The sequence below is a fragment of the Penicillium digitatum genome, chromosome 5 (assembly GCF_016767815.1).
Source record: "Penicillium digitatum chromosome 5, complete sequence".
Taxonomy (NCBI): Eukaryota; Fungi; Ascomycota; class Eurotiomycetes; order Eurotiales; family Aspergillaceae; genus Penicillium; species Penicillium digitatum.
Genome location: NC_089388.1, coordinates 1,626,927 through 1,647,743, shown reverse-complemented (window position 1 = coordinate 1,647,743; position 20,817 = coordinate 1,626,927). Strand labels below are relative to the sequence as shown.

Here is a 20,817-nt window from a genome sequence, read left to right as displayed (position 1 = left end):
TAGGCCGTCTGAATTCCTTCCGCTCCTTCAAGACAAGTTGTCTACCTGTCTTTTGCTCACATTATCTGCCCTTGACACATCATCTGGAGATCATTCACAACATTCTGATGATCGAAAGACCCTTTTTTTTTGAATTGACATGTGACACGTTCACTTGCCCTATCCTCGACAGCTCCGACAAAAGCACGACTCGCTTGCTAAACCCTGGAAAAAGCTTCAACCCAGATCATATCTACCAATTTAGTGGAATTTATATCTACCAGCCCCGATTATGGCAAAATCATCCCGGCGCTCAGGTCGCGGAAAGACGACAACAACGTTATCTGGAGCCGCAACACCAAGCTCCGCGTCCTCAGGGCCAATCCCACCATTTACCAAAGTCCCCAAAGCCTTACAATCCTTTGTCGAACCACTCTCCCCCGACGAAGTATATTTAGTCCACATCGACATCACAGCAGAGGAACTGAAGCGGCAAACCTTCACCGTACCCCTCATCGTCAATCTGGTAGTAGCAGCTGTGATTGGCCTACGGGTGTACTTGGGAATCAGCACATATCCAGCTCTTATCGCTACTCTAATCGGGCTCCAAAGTTCCATGGCTGTAGACATGGCAGCTACCCCGTGGACAGACGCAGTAAAGATCATCTTGCGCCGGACAGGAACTATATGCATTGACTACTTCCTCGTGACTCTTTTGTGGTCGTGGCCTGTTAATTTCATCAGAGGGCCCGTGCTCTGGCGTCGTGCCATCGGCTTCCGTGAGGGTGAGGTCATTGTTCGCCGCAGTAACCACAGCTGGAGCAAGGAGCTCGAGCGCAACAGGTGGATCCGAGAGGACGAGGTGCATCGCGAAAAGATCGTTGCCGCTGTGACTCCTGAGAAAATAGGAAAAACGGGTTACTTGCTCGTGGATGAGGATTGGAATTTAGATTACGCGGCTATGGTTCGCGCTCATGCTCTTATTGATCATACTCGCAGAGGCGATGGTGTACAGATGGATGAATTCCGCACTGCAGTGCTGGTCAACACCGATGCTGATGGTTGGTTGATCTGGCGTGTCGGCGATGAGAATACCCCCATTGACGAAAAACGATCCGTTCAGCGCGACCAGATTCTCGCCTTCAAGGACAAGTTGGCCGAGATGGGCAAGGAGGATCTCTTTCTCCGTTGGGTCGAGCTAATCCAATGGGAAAGCTCGCAGCCCGGTGGCTTCACTGCGGAACGACAACGGTCTGCGATGCTGCAAGCGAAGCAGATGTTCGAAGATGAGAAAGTGGATTTCAGTCAATTCTGGGACGACATGGGCGGCATGGAAGGCATAGAAGGATTAAACTAGTGGTCCATCATCTCATAATCATCACATGCTTCCTTCATCTAACTCAACCTTGGCCTACTCACTATGTAAATTGCCTTCTGTACCCGATTCCAATGCTGTGTTGTGACGTATGCTTCACAGAGCTCGACCAGCATATGATGCCCTACACCACTTCAAGTATGTCGATATGTTCAAGTGTAAATTGCATTGCAGGGTATCTGGACTAAGTCAATGACAAAAACAAATTGGACATCTCGAAATCCCCGAATAGCATGCAATATGTGGTGCACGCACTGAGGGGACAAACCAAGCCACCTCCCCCACCCCCCAAAACAAAAGATCAATGCACTGCCCTAGTCCGTCGGAGCTTGTTAAAAAATAAGATGAAAAAGAAAGTATTCTATGGTGCGCCACCATCGAGCCCATAATCGAGAGACCACAATTTCTCCAATGGGCGAGATCGGTCATTGTGTCGACGATCGGACGTTGACTGAGCGAGAGAAGAGGCAGTGCCACTCATGTTTAGTTGAGCCGGTGCAGACAGATAATTCTGAGCAAAAGTAACCCATTAGCAGGTGGTGCCAGATTATATTAGAACAGACCCGGAAAAGACGGAAGACAAATTAGTCAATCCCCTACTTTTCACGGGCCGGAGAGCAGGTCGCGGCGAACCTCGTCGAAGATAGGGGCGGCCTCTCGAGACTGCGAGCCGGCGTCAGCTTCGGCAAGGCGCACAAGATCAGTCGTCGAGTCGAGCGCGTGCTGCGATGGCGTCGGGGTGCCCCGCTTGGAATTCGAGCTCTCGCGCCGGCTATCAAGGCTCCTGGATAGGGTTTTGGCTATGGCGCCCTCGTCCGTACCACGTTTAAGTCGGATGCTACCCTTTGCATCGACGTGCGCCGATGCGACTGTGCTCTTTGCTATGCCCGGAGTAGCAGGCGCACCGGGCTTCTCTTCTACTGCGTCGAGGAGATACCAACGGAGGCCGTCAGAAAGCTCGAATGGGTTCTCGTCGGCTAGAGAGGTGCCGTCGCTGGTGTCCCCGAGGGAGCGATGGTCTGATGCTACACCGTTCATTGACTTGGACAGATCTACAACTCGTTCCTCGATCTTGGTGATGCGGGCTAGAAGCCAGTCTCGAGCTTGAAGTTTATGTGAATCTTGCTCGCGGAGGAAATAGTGCGGCGCACCCACATTGAAGGCTGCCCAGGAACGAATGGCCTGATTTCGGGTGGGAAGGAAGAGAGCAAGGTCACCTTCCTTGAAGGATCTGTAGGCAATCTTATCATGAGCTTCGCTCTGAACTCGGTGGTATTTTTCACGATAGCCTCGGGCTTCCTTTTGCCATTTGCGGGCTAGGAGTTCAATGTCCTTGACGCGTTTGACAACAACATCACCAAATAGGGCCACGTCGAACTGGGCTAGACTTTCCATGAAAGCTGAGAATTTGGTATCTTCATCCTCCAGGCTTTCGGCTTTCATCCAGTCCAGAAGCGCTGTATCTGGCTTCAGGGATACAATACCGGACTGGGCGAGGCTTTCACCCAGGCCCAACGATGCACTGAGTTTCGAAGCACGCTGAACAAGAAGCTGACCGTCTTGCTGAATGATAGTGAAACCCAATTGCTCGAGCATCCGACCCAGTTTTTCAACCTGTGCGAAGAGTTGGTTTGAAAGCTCAAAGGACTTGGTACCCCGTGCTTCGAATCGCGCCACAGCCTGTTCCTCGGTCTCCGAGAGGGCCACTGCTTTTCTCTCCCGTTCTGTGGCCTGATCTTTCAAATTTCGAACTTCACTCTCGGCGTCAGCCAGTTTACCTGATAGCTCTGCCGGCTTCCGTTCCTCTTTGGCGACTTGTTCACGCAGCGATTCGGAACCATTCTCTCCGGCAGCTATTCGAGAATGCAAAGAACTGAACTTAGATCGCTCTTTGTCCAGTTCACCGGTCAGTTCCTCCGACCTTGATCGCGCACTTGAGAGCTCTGCATTTAGTCGCGACAATTCAGCCTTGCATTCGTCCAAGCTCTTTGTCCGCTCTTCTGCCTCCGACTCAAATTTCCTTATTTGTTCTTTAAGGGCCTTGTTCTCGGTCATTGCCTGAGATGCACTTGATTCAGCGCTCTTGGCATGAATCGACAGACCCTCAGAGAGAACCTCGATGGCTTTGATTATGTCGGGAAGTTCGAGAGGCACAATGCCCCCGGGCGAGAGGTTCAGAAAGATAGCTTGGAGGGCCTGACAACTTTCTTGATGCTTTTGTTCAAACTCCATTTGTCGGTGCTCGAGATCATCTACCTTGGCCTGGGTGGTTTTTTCATGCCCTTGCCCAGTTTGAATCTGTGCCTTTAGATCACTGATTATCTGTGCGTCCTCGTCGGATTTGGAGTGAGCATTTTCAAGGTCGATTTCGAGTTGGTGCATCCGATCGTCAATCTCCTGTCTTCCATGCTCCCTGCTATCCATGAGTCGATCAAGCTCTTCTTCCATTTCTTCGGTACGGAGTCTGAACTTCTTTAGCTCCGAGTCGAGATATCGGCGCTCATCTTCAAATTCGCGTTGGCGCGCTTCAAGGTTGCCTATGAGATCCTTTTTGGTGGATTGGGCTTCTTGGTACTTGTCAGAGTTGGTTTGCCGCTCGGCGTGGGCTTCCTTGCGGAGTCGCTGGACCGCATCTCTCTCAGCGACCAGCTCTGCTTCAAGCGTAACAATACGCTGGATGAGCGCTTTTTCTTCGGGAGACTGGGTCGCTGAGATTCGCCTGGAAGAGACAGATGACCTTCTAGAGAGTGCATCAGGATGTGGGGATGCAGGTGAACCGGGGAAGTCTGGGCCGAAGTTGCCGCTCGGTGGCCGGCTGAGCTGACTCTGGCGATGCAAAAGGTCTTCCAATTTCCGGACACGACTGTCAGATCCTTTGAGCCTTTCTTCTAGCTTTGTCTTTTCTTCTTGTAAGCTACGGACGGAGTCATCGGCGCGTAAAATAGAGCTCCGGCTCAAGTCAAATACGCTGCCCTGTTTGAATGCTTTGGCCCGTTTTCTTTGCTGTCGAGTAGGTGCATCTAGATCCTTGAGTTGCTGAGTGAGCTGCTCCGCTAGGTTTGTCAAGGAATGAGTGGTTTTTAGATCATCGATGTAATACTCGATCTCTTTCCGAGCTACGTCGGGCCATTCCTCATCCTGACCTTGAAGGTTGACTTCGATTCCTGGTGTGGTGGAATCAGTAACAGTCATAAAGTCTCCCATATTCTTTAGCCATTTTTTCCGGCGGCGTTGCTCCTCGTCTCTCAAAACTGCCATCTCCTCGGCCAGCGTGAGGGAGTCAGTTTTGATCTTTTCACTCCATTCTCGTCGCCGCACGGATTCGATAAGAATCGACCCATACACCATTGGCATTTGAAAGACAGAGTAGATGACCTCAAAGGCGTTACTCCCTACGTCCAGATTGACCATTCGTACGCGGGCATCGGCAAGTCTAGACTCGAGAGAGGAAATTGTGCGCATATGCACAATGGCCGCTTTCTCCACGGCCCCCCGGCGCTGCACAGCATGCTCCAGCGCAGCTTGAAGCTCGACGCTGATCTCCGCTAGCGAAGGAAGAAGGTCCTGGGTATGACTCAATGCTAGTCTTGATATATTGGCCAATGTTTTTTGGTTGTTCGGCAGACTGAGAACATGCTTATAATCAGACGCGATCTTCTTTGCAAGGGTCTCCACTTCTTCCAGCAGCCCATCTACCCCGTTAACATTTGAAGCAAGGGCCTCGTCCACCAGTTGTTGAGTGTCCGAGGCAATGTCGCCGATTGTCTTCTCGATATCGTGGACGCTATCTGCAAAAGCAGCCGAAACAGCTGCTGCCTCTGATCCAGCCCGTTGAACCTCGCCTACATCGACAAAGTCACGCAGCGTTCCAGTTGGTCGATCCTTGTCCATTTTGGGCGTAGACGGGCGTCCAAGAAGAGGGAAATCTTTACGTGCCGGGATGTTGTTCAGTGTGGAAAGAGCTCGTTGCCAGCCATCTAAAGCAGCCTGCTGTTCTTCTAAAAGGCTATTCGCCCACGACTGCGCCTCTTGGAACCTGTGCTCTAGGTTCCCCACATGGGACTTAAGATTCTCCAGAGCCACGCCCACCGCGCGATTTATAACATCACTTCGCTCGTTGTGTTCTCGGAAGTTCTTATCAATTGACCCACAGCGACTGGATATGTCCATGGCCCAGTTGCACCGTGTCATGTAGAGGTTCCGCCATGCCTGAAGGTCGTTCACGTCTTTGAGAATCGCTGGCGGGGTACCGGGTCGGAATGGTTCAGGAGGAGGTAGTTCTGGAAAATCGACATCGCCAGGCTCACTGATGTATTGTCGGTCATATACAAAGATCTCGTTCTGCGATGATCGCCTACGAGTTAGCCTATCTCCATGTCAAGATTGATATCCAGATTGTCGCACCTCGGTAGCGAGCGTTTGGATCTTGACATTCTTTCCCCGGGCGGTCATCAAAATTTGCCGTGGAGGCGGAATAGAGGTATTGCGCACAATCCATGACTTCAAAGCATCGGGACTAAAGACGATAGACGGGCGTCAGCTGGGGTTCAGACAGTCCATTCAAACATAGATTAACAGATGGTAGACAAAGTCAGAAAGATAAAGTGGAGACATACGAGGCACATGCCACTGGATCAGGCAAGAAATGCTCTCCAGTGTGAGCAATGTAGATGTTCAACGACATTACCCCCCCTCTTTCACCAGGCGATATAAAATGCTCAGTGATAGAGGAAAGCGAGAAAGATTTCTCAAAGAAGAAAATACATGCAAGGGAAGAAAGAAAATGATAAGAGTCCTGAAGCCCCCGATCAGGCCGGTCAGGGTGTTGAAGGTTGCGGAGCAACCTCATGTGGCCGGGGAAGCTCGTCCACCGCCTCCGGTCTCATCTTCTCATCACCAGATACCGCCCGCGTTCATGGGATCTACATCTCCATGGCTGCCAAAAATGGCCAGTCGCTGCCTCACCTGCAATCTGGTGAGGTGACACTACTAGATTATTCTGCAGATGACTCTCGCGATGTCGTGACTTTATCGGATAAAGAGGCCTTGGTGCTACAGCTCTACCACCAGGTCCAGGAACAACAGCTGGAAAAGGCATTTCTCGAACAAGGTACATGTGACAAAAGCTTCACTATGCTTGTTATCTTTTGGTTCTTTATTTTTAACTTTTCTGTCTGTATCCCTTTCTGATTTTTTTCATCCTATTAGACCTGGAATCATTTTCGGGCACAGATGCCGAAGAACAGCTCGCAATCGCGGAACGTGAGCTCCTTGAGGCGCGATCTACATTCACTGTCAGGAGGAAAGCCGTCCGCACCATCCTCATGACCGACCCTATTCTCAAAGCTGTTCACCTGAAGGCTGCCACCCCTGCTGAGAGGTACGTTACCCACGAAAAGCTCTTAACTATACCCAAGTCTAAAAGCACACACAGAGCCCTTCTTTGTCTAGTAAATCGTCGTGATGTGCTTGCACTTGCACATGAGAATCTTGCCTCGGCGCATGACTTGGTGATGAGGCAGCTCTCAAACCTGGAGGTAAAGAATCTACAGATCAATCGCCAAAACCAGGAACTGGTGCGCCAGCTACTAGAGCTCACAAAAGAAGACTCGTCATGGAAAGAGAAGCTTGAAGACCCCGAGCTGTTATCGCAACTGGACAGTTTTGAAACAGATTTAAAAGCGCGCAAAACTCAATGGGAGACTCTGAAGTCCATCGCAAGTGCTGTAGTTGTTGCCAGTGGACTAAATTGGGCTGATGACGACACGCTGCGCGCGTTGGTGCTGGATGAAAGTGATGACTGATGTTTTTCTTTTTGACGCGTCCCGATGCCCTTTTTTAACACTTCTTCTACTTCTGGCCTCTAAGTGTACTTGGGAGCATAGGCACTGTACGTTAATACCCAAGTCTCCGTAACATGCAATTTCTACTGCAAAGATAAGGAAAAGATTATGGTCAATTTGAGCCGAACAACGTGGACTAGATAATTAAATTACCCAAGCGACATGTTGAGTTCATCAGTACTGTAATTACAACGGCTATGCACAGCGGTGTACAATTTAGACTCTCGTTGTGTCTTAGAAGTAAGGGCTCTATGATCGGATAGGTGCATAACTGGCTCTCTTTCTTATTATGTAGAGATGAGATAAATGATTTGAAGTCCATAATACAAACGCGACTTTACGGCGTTTTCCTGTCGGAAGGCGTGGAACTGTATGCAGTACATTACGGGTGGATTGGCCCGCCAAACATTCCCACAGTACAGCAGTATCAACGGTATGTGTAAAATAGGGACCTCTTTGCTGAGGGAACACCAGACTTGTCCACGGATGGTCTATGCGTTTCTATGGATTTGACAATCTCTACTTCCTAAAGACCACCGAGTTTTGCTCTTGATCTGTCAATTGATGAATTCCAGCGAGATTTTAGCCGACAAAGGACTTCGTACTCCGTGGTATCTGCAAGATCCATGAGAAATCTAAGCGACTTTGAGCAGTAGCACTCTACAGAGTAGGTGAAGTATCCTTGCTACGGCTCATCATTGAAAAGAGATCCATTCTGAATTTAGTTTGTGATGATGGTGTGATTCGGCTCTGTCAGGAAGGAGCCTAAGCTTGACCATCTATTCTAAGCCGTTCCATGCCCATACCGTTTCACTTTGTAACCTGTGGATATGTAATCCTCGGATTAAGAAAACAGCGATAACATGTATGACCCTTATCAACAGGGTAATTTATGTCAATTCGTTAATGCTCCCTGAGTGTAGGTTCTTAAGTACCTACCCAGCCGTGTTTTCAATTGGGGTTACGCTAAAAGGGTACGCCACGCTTGTGATTGAGCAACCATCCGCCCTTGCCTAAAGATGATGGTTCAATACCAACACTGTTATGTGCACACACATATACCTCCAGACACGCTTTGCGTCTATGATAATTAGGGTTTGCACTATTACACAGAATACTCAACTGAAAGATTTTGTCAATGGTTTTGACACCGAGAGCTTATGTAGACCTCGTTTTCTGGATTCTTATTTTACCCACTAAAGTAATGGTACCAATGATGGTGAATTGGGGCCTGTTTTTCCAAGAGCTAAGGTTACCCCGTATAAGTTCATGTACCAATGCATGGCCTTACAACTCGCGACCAAAGCCATTATACGCTATACTACATGGAAGCAAGTCCATAGCATCCAGTGTCCGTACAAAAAAAAAAAAACTGCCCCGAGGTAAATATATTTCAAGGTTATGCAATACTTGTTCTTTCTACCCTCCTTCCGTATGTCTCTGAGAGGAAATTTCAGTTTTCTGGAGTCGTTATGGTAGATACATGCCTACCTACAACAATCATAGGCTTAAAGAGCATCGTTGCCGGTGGTTTTATTCACTAGGCCAAATGTTACAATTTAAGCTATTCATTCATGGTAGTGACAGGTATGAGATACTTGCCAAGCAGACGCTTTTACTATGGTGTGACCGTGTACTGTGTACCTGTACGTTTTGCGCGGTTTATTAAATATGACGGAGCGCAACCCACAAGTTCCAAGTGCCGGAATGATGGTCTCGTTTCATAACTCCGTATTGAATTCTCAAGCACACGAAAATGCCCACAAAGACTTGCCATTGGATGCAAAAAAAGAAGAGCAAAAGCAGGCATAAATAAATCCATTGCAAACGGTGTGAATGAAATTTTGCACTGATTAATGATGAAATAATACCTAACTTTCCAGAAATTCTTCAGACGTAGTATGGTGGCCAGCGTAAATTACAAGTACCGAACCATACGTTTCTGTCAGCCAGTCAGCGAAACCAGCAAAACCGTGCTTGCCTTTCCCTTGCTGTGGCCCCCTCTCTTTGCTACTACTACGGCCCTCCCCCCTCTACTCTTCTCTTCTCTTACTATCTTCCTACACTACCAACTCCCCATACAAACTCCCTCCCATACAAAAAAGGTACTGCATATCAACCCCCGAGTTCTATAAATCAACACATCTGAATCACATTTCCTCCACCACCACCACACTTCTGTTTTTTTCCAGTTCCTTTGGTCCTTGGAATCCTTTATTTTCACCTCATTGCCTGTCTTTTTTTTTCCAATTTGCGCCGACTTGCGGTCGCGCGCTGCATCCTGATCTATGTTTTTGTCCCCCGAACTAACTTGAAAACCCACAGTTCAATTTTTTTTTTCAACATATTCTAATTTGTGGTCGTCGAATCCATGTGAGTCGATCTTATACCTATCATCTCGAAGCTCTGTTTTCCCTCGGTCGCAAGTGGTTGAGTTGCGCGCAACGCGTCTAGCAAACACTCGCGTCCACGCTTCTTCTTCTTCTTCTCTCACCTCCACTCCGATTCCTTTCAGTACTATGTCAATTGCGCATAAAACCCTTTAATTGACTTAATTGCAAATTTTGTTTCTCCCGCAATACATTTTCATGGCAAAAAAAACCTCGGAATTCACCTCTAACTTTCAACAGTCATCATGCCTAAGGAAAGCACCACCAAATCTACCCGCAAGGCCCCCGAGAAGCGCGTTCAGCGCCGCAAGAAGGGTAAGTCAAGTCTCAAATTGATTTCCACCAGCTTTGTGCTAATTTACTTGCTAGACCCCAACGCGCCAAAGCGCGGTCTGTCCGCCTACATGTTCTTTGCCAATGACAACCGCGACAAGGTTCGCGAGGAAAACCCCGGCATCAGCTTCGGTCAGTGAACTCCCTACCTAGCTTCGGTGTACGTATCTAACACCCCTACAGGCCAGGTTGGTAAGCAGCTCGGTGACAAGTGGAAGGCTCTGAGTGAGACCGACCGCAAGCCTTACGACGCCAAGGCTGCCGCTGACAAGAAGCGCTACGAGGAGGAGAAGGCCGCCTACCTCGCTAAGGCTGAGGAGGAGGAAGAGGAGGAGTCCTCTTAAATGCCCTCTAGCTTCACTTCGTCTTTTGCCTCTGGGCGTTTGTGTTTCTCTAATGGTTCTCCTGATTTTTTTTTCGGTCGGTTTCGTGCACGGTTTCTGGGTTTGGAGGACGGCTGGGGTTTACTTGCTTCTGAACTGTTCCTCTTTGCTCTTATCGAGGGTATCAAGTTATCAAAGGGAAATCTCAACCTTTTTCTAACAGAGCGCCAAGGATACTTCCAAGTAGCTTTAGATGATCGTAAGAACAGCGTACAAGTGCCGGCATGCTCGCTTGCATTGTGAGGATGATGTAAAAATAAGCTTCAGTCTGTTGTGCAAGGGGGTTTCTCTGCCGTTTTCAGATTGACCTTACTTCGGCTCTGGTTTGTGGTTGGTGAGCTTCGGGGAAGCTTCGGGAGCTTGCTGAGCTTTTTTGCCCCCACAAAATCGGGCGGGGCTCACCGCCTGCGTCATTCACCGCCCTAGTAATCCGGGGTCGAAGCTCGAAGCTTAACCTTTTGAGTTTGTTTCAAATGTTGTGCGAATCTTCCAACCTCCGTTGCTTCGCCCACTAACCGCTGATTTCTTTACCAGATAAACCCAAACTAGATCAAAGTCGAAGTCAAACAAAAGTCAGCAAAAAAGCCATCGCTACTAATCACAAATCGTCATCGAAGACTACGATGTACAAGGACCCTACAGCTATCTGGAGCACGGGGTTCGTGAAACCCCGATCCTAAACCCTTGAGGCTCGCTCCAGAGGTGTGAATATGAGCGCTGGTAAGCTGTGGAGATGGCTGGGATTAGCTATATATCCTTAGGGTTAGTGCGAGTGGACGCGGGGCATGCTTATGCAATTTAGGTGGGGTTACGACGACGCGACTGCGATCTGACACGGTGCGATGATACGCGGGGGTATGACGATACGATACAGGCACGGTGACATGCAAAGTGATGATTATACGAGACAATTCCAATTAGGGCTCGCGATGAGACAGGAAGGCAGCAGAGCGACAATACGATGATACGGTTTTGCCATAACACCGACCCTGGGGGCTCAAGGGGGTGGTTCGTTACTATCGGGGCAATCACCGGGCCAGTTATATGGGAGCCTTGAAGTCGGTAAACGCCAGTGGGCAGACAAGATTGAACAGTTTCTTTGCAGAAGATTTGTGGACATCAGACATCAAACCCAACGTTCTGTTACGCGTGCCGACAATTGTCTAAGCAAAAGGCGAATAGTTATCCTTAAACCTGATGTGCCCCGGTATATCGATGCCCTCTTGGGAATGCATTTACTCAATTTCTATCTGCACCATTTACTTTATCTAGGGTTCCATGATGCGTTGGTGGCTTTCGTTGAACCCCTGAACGAAGACCAGCCATCGCGGCGGTCCGGCTTACATCTATAGTGATTAGGTGAGTATGTATGCACTTGCAAATGGGGATTCCGTTGGACTTGTTAAATATGTACGCGCAAGCATTGTCTATTTGCAGTAATCCCAACCATCTTCTGCCGGCCTAACAGAGAGGCACACAGAATTGTATAGCCGGATCGGAATATCTAATAGTGGTGTTTGTTTTATGGCCCTGTTGTGTTAATCAGGGCTACCACGACTACGGTCGAATCATTTCCACGGCGTAGTTGTGCGTGGCGCCTAAAACTCATAAAGACAGAATTTTCCCAAGTCGAATACCCTTCCTGTGACTGTGGAGTATATGACTTTGTCTCCACGCGTAATAAACGATCATGTAGTTGATTTATTGGAATTCACGTTAGACTTGTCTTTCTCTATGTGTTTGCTACTCATCAAGTCCTAGTGGTTTTGTAGCTATAGTGAGTAACTCGGACAACTCTGTTCAATGTTGCAGATGATCCTAGTGTAACTTAAAAAAAAAGAAATTCCGAAGAGCATGTGCAAATCAACAACGTTGGTATATGATCTCCAGAGTACTCGATTTTACAATATCTCCTTCATAGTTTTCTCGACTTTGTATTGTATAATTTTCACACGGAAGCGACCAGATCCAGGAACCAAGAGCTTTTCTTCAGCTCTGTACTTTCAACACTGTGCTCCCTGTACTTTTATCCCAAGACGCTATATCCTATTGGTCTAAGGGAAGAAGAGCATACCTAGGGGCTGTTCTCCACATTTAGGGCTGGAAAATACCCTATGAACCATGGAATTTGAGTCAACCAACCAAAGTTTATGAGCTTATAAGGTATATTCATGGTTATCCCCGCTCTACATCAAGCGGTCCACGATTGAGAACAGAGAACGGACCGAAGATGAAGAAACGAGGACTCCACTAAAAGCCCCGCCATTCGCGCGTGAACACATCAAGGGAGAACCCTGCCCAGAGAGCCGCATGGGCCAAATCATTTCCCACTTGTTGTCTTTGTTAAATAATCTTAATTGTTCACATGTGCGCCTATTGGTCTATTTGGTTCCTCAATTTTTCCGAGCCCCCTCTCCCTTTAAAGAGCCCTCCCCACCATTACCCTCCCCCCTCCCAAAAAAAATTAGAAACTCCCCTCAAAACCTGTGGCCTGACCCTTTGGGCTATAATATGGCTCAAGCTCTGCGCGCATCTCGTCAGAGTGCCGACGACTTGGCTGTTGGCTTTTTTGCATTCCGAGACCCTCTCCCAGAACATGTGGGCGAGATCGCATCGCTCATGTCCGAGTTATACGCAATCAGCTCAACATTAACCACCTTGGAGCGTCTAGCGGAAGATCCCCGAAATCGCCGTTATTTTGAAATGATAAAATCCGATTTGAATGTGGTGCAAGCCAGTTTCACATATACAGTTGAGGACATCGGCGATTTTTTCAGGGATCTCGATGACCCAGATGCTGGTCAAGCCAGATACAAGCGCACATGGATAATTATGAGCCGATTCTTTTGGGATCAATCAAACTACACCCTGGCTATCCGGCTAGCCAAGTATAAGACGGTCTTTCAAGAGTTCAATGACTTGGTAAGAGAGTAGGTGCTCCGCCATAAAGAAGAAACAAGTAGAAAAGGCGCATGTGCGTGTACTTATTCCTGGTCTTTGTTAGGGGTCACTACACCTCCTCGATTCTCGTGGACCTCATCAGTGGCTTCAAGACTTTACTCTCCTCACAAGATAGCCGGTTTGCTGCTCGCTTTGAAGGCATGACGCTCCGCCCAAATGACTCGCCTACCAGCAACCGCGCGAGTCCCCCGAGCCCGGTTAGGGGCCGCCCACTGAGAGAGTGCTTAGTAAGGGACCACTCAGCGAGAGACCATTCAGCGAGAAACCACCCAGCGAGAGACCACCCAGCGAGAGACCACCCAGCGAAAGACCACCCAGCGAGAGACCATCCAGCGAGAGACCACCCAGCGAGAGACCACCCAGCGAGAGACCACCCAGCGAGAGACCACCCAGCGAGAGACCAAAACACGCGACGGCAGAGGTCATATGAGCGTACTCGACCGCCGCATATGTCTCCTCCGCCGATGTCGTCTTCCTCTACCACTTCTTCGGATATCCCGCCGTCTGTACCGGATATCCCACTCTCGCCGCTTACTTCTGCATCTGCAACGACAGCTACTAGCCAGTCGACTGAACCCGATATTATCAAAGAACACTGGGCCAAGGATACATTCGGCTCTAGTAGCACCAGCACTCCTCTGCCATCAGTTAGAGAAAAGTGAGCTGTAGATAATAAGTTTTACTTCTCAGGATTTTACTAACATATTTGGTGATAGGTCACACTGCCGCGGTGAACCTCATCCAGGCATCAAACAATCAATCAAAGACAAGGGCTTCGAGGAGCTTCTCCAACTGCAAGTCAAAATTGTTCACTTCGTTTGAGCATGCATTTTAACCCAGTATAGATCTCTGAACGATGAGTCTGAAATGCGCGTATCCTTTTACCTAAGGAGAACAGACCGCCGCGTCCGCATCCTGTGCAAGGAGCCCCACCGGACGCGGCCTAGTGACTACCACTGCTTGCCGCTTAACTTACTCGAGGTCTTGCGAGATGGCTCTTGTCTCCGACTATGTAGGCGGCGGAATCGTGGGACAGAGCTTGTTTTATGGACGCAATTGAAGTTCACCACATTGGAAGGTCAGGAGTGTCAATTTGAAAGCTCTGCCGTGGCTGTTGAAGTGACAACGCTCACACTTTTATCCGACAGATCTGGTACTATTCCATAACACATTTCTTGCCTTGCGCTCCCAGGATGAAGGCCACCCCATCGAGGAAATTCTAGACCATGAGCTGGCACACGAACAAGAATGCTTTGGAGGGTGAGCAATCCATACCAAGAACAACGAACTGCACAGAGGCTGATGTTTGCTAGAACAATCACCGACGACGACTACGTGCACGCGTTGCGCGTATATAAAGATACGGTGACTGGAGCTGTTAGACTACAGGCGTCAGTCTACCTAGGCGATATGAACCAGTATGTCAAATGTCGGACTGTGTGAATTACATTAAAAAATTCTAATAACAACGAACGCAGCACACCGGTCTGGACTGCGTTCGTTACCCACAACCTCGGGAAACGCAAATGGCTGAAGTTATACGATTCCAAAACGGTGATAATGCGTGATACCAAGCCTGTGGTATTTATATCTATGGATGAGTATACTCCTCTGCAGACGTCACAGGGACACCATGTCTTGGAGTTCACAAGCTCGTCTGGTGAGTGGTCCTGAAGTGATCCCCATCTCGAGGATTGTTGACTGATTGAATTTTGATTTAGATGCCAAGGAGTTCTTGGACGTTATGGATGAATTGGGCGATTGAGGTATTTGGTGAAACCCACAGTTTAGAATTGGAATCTCTGCTCTGACATGATGAGTTATGAGTTATGTCGATATGAATGCGATAATTCAAGATTTCAAAAGCCGTGCACTCCTCGCTAGTAGTTCCGATTTCTAGTTTGGTCCTTCTTGGGACTTTCTATTTCGTACTACAGCTTCAGGTTTTTCGTTGTCATGGTAGCCCTACCACTGGATATGCTGCACAATGCGCTTGACATAACAAGCTAAAGCGCCCTACCTTCTGAGGTCCTCGAATCCATTGGAAGATACAAACACAGACCATGTAGGTCCAATCAAATCCATTTTCGGAAATAATAGCGCAAGCTAACTAATGAGGGGTATCATACATAAACAAAAGAGGCCATGGATTAGGAAGCCGTTAGCACACTGCCAATCAAAGCGTGGGAAAATGCGATGGACAGATGAGGTATCACTTGGCCACCGCGAAACACGATGAAACAAACTTAGGAAGTGTCCTTGTCCTTGTCCTTTGCAGCGTCAGTGATATCGTCTGGGTCGGGATAAACCATCACCATGTAGCGGCGCCACAGTGGGCATTTAGTTCGGTCATACGGGGTGTCTGACTCAGGGTACAACCATTTTGTGGGGGATGGTTTAGGTGGAGGCGTAGTTTGTGGCTTAGGTGGGTTGCGTTCGGCTTCAAGATCCTCCAGACGCCATCTCTCCTTCCTCTCCTCGTTAAGTCTCTTCATTTCTTTGAGTCGCCACTCTATATGAGCCTTGCGTTCGGCTATCCGTTCCTCGTCCGTTTTCCGCTTGAACAAGGTCCCTTCTCGCAGAATCTGGAGTTCCTCCATCTGCTGCTTGCGCTCCTCCTCGTCGGTAGAAAAGTTATAGAATCCAGTTCCACGATTGCGAATCTCTGCTTCGGCATCGTAATGCTTCTTCTCTGGCGGGGTAGGCGAGCGGTCACGACGAGCAGCGAGATGGGACATGTGTGACGCAATGTTGGCATCGGGATTGAAGGCTTCAGTCTGAACAACCTCTCCGTAAATCAAATTTTCAGGGCGAGTAGGGCGCCAGCGTTCCTGTGAAGCTCTGCCACCTGCTTCTTCATCCTTGGCGCGAGCGGCTTCGGCGGCTTCGGCGCGAGTGCCACGGCGAGAACGGCCAAGATCGTCTTCGTAGGAAATTATCGATGCATTATCGTTATCGGATTCTTCTTGCTTGAGAGGCTCCTCGTTTGAATGCTTGAGATCGAAATCTACCAATACCTCTTTCTCCTTGCGTCGTAGTCGGGCCAGGTAGGCGTCCGGGTCGGATGGATCCACTGGCATGTCATCATCATCACTATCACCGGTAAAGTGCAGTCCCTTCTTCATATCATCGTAAAGGCGCACTTTTTCCTGCATGCGGCGTCGAGACCGAGCCAGTGTATTGGCGTCGACGGAGCCTATGTCCTGGGTACTCCTGTGGACTTGCTTGACGGCCCTGTTGTCATCTGCGAGATCGGCAGCTGCGCGCTTCTGAGTGCCTTTGTTGTGCTTAGAGAATATATCTGACTTCGGATTCTTGGAGGGACGCTGGCGCCCACGCGACGGAGCGGAGGTCGCATTTTGTGCAATGAGTGAAGAGAGCTGAGAGGTAAAGGCGAGGCTTGAGCTGGTTTGCTCAGTTTTGTTCTTTTTTGAACGGGGTTGCCCGTAGAGTGAATCTTGATCAGCAGGCATAATACTGTGAATGGTACGTGCGTAATGTCAAGAAGTTGCAAGTTTCACGGATGTTCCACGTCTCACAATTCCCAGGTGCCACTGGAGGCTTATCGTGAGGTAAGAATCGATAAGCCCGGTGGCGTAGCCTACACCGCTAACCTTAGGATCTCTCTTTCTGCCGGCACTTGATGACTAAGACCGATGGTCGGGGCAGCCCCGCACCCCCACTGCTCAGGTGAATAGATCGCGCCGTGACTCAATTGATCGATTCTTTAGTTTTGATCAGAAATTGAACTCTTGTTTGGGAATCAAAAAGTCAAATCGATCAATACAATCAAGACACAAATCTTCCAATCTGCATTATGTCGGCTAGCCCTATCTACCTTGGTGTCATCGGTAATTTCCTCCCACTCCTGAGCTTTGAATTCTGAATTACGTGAGCTAACGTTTTGATGAATTAGGTGTCGGAGGCGTTGGTACTGCCTTCCTCCAACAGCTTGCCCGTCTTCCCAATGCGCCCAAGCTTGTTGTCCTAGCCCGCTCCTCCCAGACCCTCCTTGCCCCGACTCCCGCCTATTCACCAGCCATCCCCGCCGCTGACTGGGCCACAGCTGCTGCTACACCATCTCTGACCAAGAGCGGTGCCCTCCAGGCCGAAGAGATTGCCACATACCTTGCCTCAGCTCCTGGCCGAGCCATTTTGGTCGATAACACCTCCGACATCAGCCTCGCCCGGCAGTACCCTACATTCCTCAAGAAGGGCATCTCAGTCGTGACGCCCAACAAGAAGGGATTCTCCGATGATCTGTCCCTGTGGAAGGATATATTTGCCTCTGCAGCTGAGGGCAAGGCCCTCGTGTACCACGAGAGCACTGTGGGCGCTGGCTTGCCCGTGTTGTCCACCTTGAAGGACCTGGTGGCCACCGGTGACGAGGTCACCCGCATTGAGGGTGTGTTCTCCGGCACTCTTTCCTTCCTCTTCAACACCTTCGCTCCTGCCTCAGGCTCTTCCAATGCGCAGTGGAGCGCCGTCGTCGCCCAGGCCAAGGAGCTTGGCTACACCGAGCCGGATCCTCGTGATGACCTGAACGGTATGGACGTTGCGCGCAAGCTGACCATCTTGGCCCGTATTGCCGGTCTGGAGGTTTCCCGCCCCGACTCTTTCCCTGTTGAGTCGCTGATCCCCGCTGAGCTCGAATCTCTGCCTTCGTCCGCGGACGGCATTACCCAGTTCATGACCCGTCTCCCTGAGTTCGATGCCCAGATGGCCAACATCAAGGACACTGCTGAGAAGCAGGGCAAGGTTGTGCGCTACGTTGGTAGTATTGATGTTGCCTCTAAGGCCGTCAAGGTCGGTCTGCAGTACTTCGATAAGGACAGCGCTATCGCTGGTCTGAAGGGCAGTGACAACATCATCAGCTTCTACACCAAGCGCTACGGTGCCAACCCCCTGATTGTTCAAGGTGCCGGTGCCGGTGGTGATGTGACCGCTATGGGTGTTTCGGCTGATCTTATCAAGGTTGTCGAGCGCCTGCGCTAAATGGCTGAGATTTGGAGGCTAACAAAGATAACATCCAAAATTTGACGGTGCATATAAAAGAAACACCCTTCCTTAGATAGAGGCCTTGTGTCATATCTGCCATGTTGTTCGAACCCTTTTCACATAGCCCTGAAATCTGCAGGGACCTAGGCCCTTAGGAAGTCTTTCAATGCTTCTCCCCAGACATCTCCCTTCTTATAACCATGCATTTCTGGCACATTCCCCCTCCTCAAGCCATCTATCGCATTTGCAAGGTCCTCACCGGAACCCTCCTCCTTAATCTGCCTAACCGGATAAACATAGGTGTGGATAGCAAAGACAAGAGCCTTGGATACCGGCAACCGATGCAATGTCTGACGCTCACATCGCAGAACAGTCTTTAGTGGTATCAGCGCTTTCCCCTCGTCACGAAATTCCTCGTAGCCAACATACCTGATCAATATTTAATTTCCCGAGATCAATAGTCTCCTCCTTTTTCCCCACCACAGCATGTGTCCCACTATAAGCAGCAAACAGCCCCGTGTTTATGGTGATACTCCAATTGACCCGTTTCACAAACTTCCCAACCCGAATGCGCGCAAAGAACCTATCCATGCTGCGCCCAATCTTCTCCTGGTAACGCGGGACCGGAACATGAATATCCACTAAACGCAAGCCGAGTTTCTTGCGCGTGTTGAAGCCAGCCGGGAAACAGACCGCATATGCCTGTAGCACATAATTTGGCTGTTCTTCGGCATCGGATAAAAGCTCAGGGAGTAGGATCAGGAAGTCCTCATCTACTGTCTGGGACAAGATCTTCAGGGCTTGGATTGCTGGCGTCGTTGGTGATAGGGTAGTTGGCCAGGTTGCGCCTGTTACCAGGTTTTGGAAGAGCGATCTTTCGGCGTTTAGCTGGAACATGCTCGGGTATCGAGTTGGTAGGTATGTTCCCAGCACAAAATTGTATAGTTCGCTGATGGCGAGGCGAATACGAGGGTCCTCCTTTGGGGTTTGATCATTGTTGATTGCTACCACGACGTCGTGGTGCTGGTCGAGTATGGACTTGCGGAGTGCGAGTCGGTTCTTATAGGTTTTGTCCATCGGGATGAGCTCTGACGGTTCAAGGTTCTCCAGGGCTAAGATGTGTTAGTCTGGATAGGTGTGAGATGTTGCATTATAGCTCTGTGTCTGACTGGATGAGGAGTGACTTGCCCATGGTCAAGTTATATTTATCTTTTCCCTTGAATGGCCGAAACTGCAATGGCTCGGTCTTCTCCCAATTGAATCCCTCTAGAGGTATGATGGGGAATGTCTGATTGTCCGAGTAAGTTGTCTTCGTCCTCCCGTTTGCTGTGGCCGTGCGAAACTGTAAGATCCTCCCTATGGCAGCACACAGGCCCACGATAAGAAGACAGAGCAGATATCTGGAAGATCTATTCCATGATACATCAACATCTTTGTATAGAGCTTCTACCATCCTGCACAAATCACTACGGAGCAGATCTGCTGTTGAAGTTTGCAACCCCTGCTCAACGGAGACTTTTGCGCTCAGAATAACCACCTACTCCGCATGAACTCTACACGAAAAAGTGAAGTTTGTCTTGGGGACTTGTGTTAGAGCTTATCTCTCTCTACTTTGACTGGCTGAACGGTCCGTCCATGACTCACAAGGCCGAGATCGTCCTGCGGGGTTAGGACCTTGAGATAAGATCGATAGGCGAATCACTCCTGACTACGGATTTTAGATCAAAGATCACACTCTGCTAGTATCGGATCGTCTTCGTTGTGATATAAGTCATGTACATGCAACCTTGAAGGGCTCACAGTGTTACACAACGCTGAGACTCGAGAGCGAAAGAAATGCATGCTTGCTTACATAGTCAACCCGATCGAGACCACAGACGAAAGACAAAACAACGCAAGATCAGAAACATCACCGGTTCTCAGAAGGAAGGAGTCCTGATGAAATCTGCCCCGGGCTCCTTTGTTTCAAGATCCCATCTCCACTCACATGTGGATTCAATGTTTGGGCAACAGGGCTCACGTTCTCCTTCCCAGAGTCATCACGATCTCTCTCCCTCTTCGGCCCCGGATGATCATCTCGGTCTCCACTCTCGCTGTTACCGGTATCTGTTTCCATGCCGCACAGTCCAAAGGCCCTCCGTTGCCCGCCCGGACGTTCATTCAAGCTCGGCGCGCGAGGACGCTGTCGACCACGTGCTCGTCCACCAAGCCAGGGAATCTCCCAGAGGATCAGTCGATATACCCAGAGGGATGCGTCTAGAAATATGAGGAAAGCCCAGGGGCCAATGGTGATGAGACCGAGGAAGAACTGTAGAATCCGGGGTAGATCAGCGACTGCGTCATAGAGAAGGGACCAAGGGCTACAGTCGGTGAAAAAGGGGGGAAACTCACGAAGATGCGAGCTGCCCAGCTTTCGAGGTGGGTAAGCTCTGGTGGAAGGATAGAGTACCACGCCATTTTGGGGTGGATTTAGTGTGCTGGTGAGCCTCGGAAGGTTACGGTTGCTGGTGGGTTAGAGCTGTGTCAGTGCTTTGGCGCGCTGCAACTCGGTCCAC

General features: G+C 49.5%; 9 protein-coding genes across 9 annotated transcripts; 5 read left to right on the top strand and 4 right to left on the bottom strand.

Annotated features, from left to right (window-relative positions):
* Positions 1-271: 271 nt before the first annotated feature.
* Positions 272-1,336, top strand: Pdw03_1776 (KRR1 small subunit processome component protein; the record flags this gene model as incomplete). The annotated part of the gene is made up of 1 exon (XM_014681001.1): positions 272-1,336. One exon carries the CDS (start codon positions 272-274, stop codon positions 1,334-1,336), a length of 1,065 nt encoding a protein of 354 aa, XP_014536487.1.
* A 379-nt stretch (positions 1,337-1,715) lies between these two features.
* Positions 1,716-6,038, bottom strand: Pdw03_1775 (Atg11p; the record flags this gene model as incomplete). Its single annotated transcript, XM_014681002.2, has 4 exons — positions 1,716-1,865; positions 1,988-5,695; positions 5,759-5,870; positions 5,971-6,038. The coding sequence occupies 4 exons, from the start codon at positions 6,036-6,038 to the stop codon at positions 1,716-1,718; spliced, it is 4,038 nt and encodes a 1,345-aa protein (XP_014536488.2).
* Positions 6,039-6,118: 80 nt separating this feature from the next.
* Pdw03_1774 (Centromere protein Cenp-H) lies at positions 6,119-7,158 on the top strand (the record flags this gene model as incomplete). The annotated part of the gene is made up of 3 exons (XM_014681003.1): positions 6,119-6,464; positions 6,563-6,734; positions 6,789-7,158. The coding sequence occupies 3 exons, from the start codon at positions 6,119-6,121 to the stop codon at positions 7,156-7,158; spliced, it is 888 nt and encodes a 295-aa protein (XP_014536489.1).
* A 1,588-nt stretch (positions 7,159-8,746) lies between these two features.
* Positions 8,747-10,264, top strand: Pdw03_1773 (Non-histone chromosomal protein 6; the record flags this gene model as incomplete). The annotated part of the gene is made up of 6 exons (XM_014681004.1): positions 8,747-8,784; positions 9,151-9,302; positions 9,523-9,570; positions 9,828-9,902; positions 9,957-10,052; positions 10,104-10,264. 6 exons carry the CDS (start codon positions 8,747-8,749, stop codon positions 10,262-10,264), a joined length of 570 nt encoding a protein of 189 aa, XP_014536490.1.
* A 2,550-nt stretch (positions 10,265-12,814) lies between these two features.
* Pdw03_1772 (Maltose acetyltransferase family protein) lies at positions 12,815-15,029 on the top strand (the record flags this gene model as incomplete). The annotated part of the gene is made up of 8 exons (XM_066099997.1): positions 12,815-13,233; positions 13,308-13,922; positions 13,981-14,058; positions 14,110-14,342; positions 14,413-14,524; positions 14,578-14,682; positions 14,743-14,924; positions 14,986-15,029. 8 exons carry the CDS (start codon positions 12,815-12,817, stop codon positions 15,027-15,029), a joined length of 1,788 nt encoding a protein of 595 aa, XP_065957724.1.
* A 481-nt stretch (positions 15,030-15,510) lies between these two features.
* Positions 15,511-16,737, bottom strand: Pdw03_1771 (coiled-coil domain-containing protein 174; the record flags this gene model as incomplete). Its single annotated transcript, XM_014681006.1, has 1 exon — positions 15,511-16,737. The coding sequence occupies one exon, from the start codon at positions 16,735-16,737 to the stop codon at positions 15,511-15,513; it is 1,227 nt and encodes a 408-aa protein (XP_014536492.1).
* Positions 16,738-17,081: 344 nt separating this feature from the next.
* On the top strand, positions 17,082-18,259 carry Pdw03_1770 (Homoserine dehydrogenase; the record flags this gene model as incomplete). The annotated part of the gene is made up of 2 exons (XM_014681007.1): positions 17,082-17,115; positions 17,181-18,259. 2 exons carry the CDS (start codon positions 17,082-17,084, stop codon positions 18,257-18,259), a joined length of 1,113 nt encoding a protein of 370 aa, XP_014536493.1.
* Positions 18,260-18,405: 146 nt separating this feature from the next.
* Positions 18,406-19,454, bottom strand: Pdw03_1769 (HRQ family protein 4; the record flags this gene model as incomplete). The annotated part of the gene is made up of 3 exons (XM_066099996.1): positions 18,406-18,636; positions 18,692-19,374; positions 19,451-19,454. The coding sequence occupies 3 exons, from the start codon at positions 19,452-19,454 to the stop codon at positions 18,406-18,408; spliced, it is 918 nt and encodes a 305-aa protein (XP_065957723.1).
* Positions 19,455-19,815: 361 nt separating this feature from the next.
* On the bottom strand, positions 19,816-20,719 carry Pdw03_1768 (NADH dehydrogenase subunit 3, mitochondrion; the record flags this gene model as incomplete). Its single annotated transcript, XM_066099995.1, has 4 exons — positions 19,816-19,838; positions 19,907-19,970; positions 20,250-20,570; positions 20,654-20,719. 4 exons carry the CDS (start codon positions 20,717-20,719, stop codon positions 19,816-19,818), a joined length of 474 nt encoding a protein of 157 aa, XP_065957722.1.
* Positions 20,720-20,817: the final 98 nt, after the last annotated feature.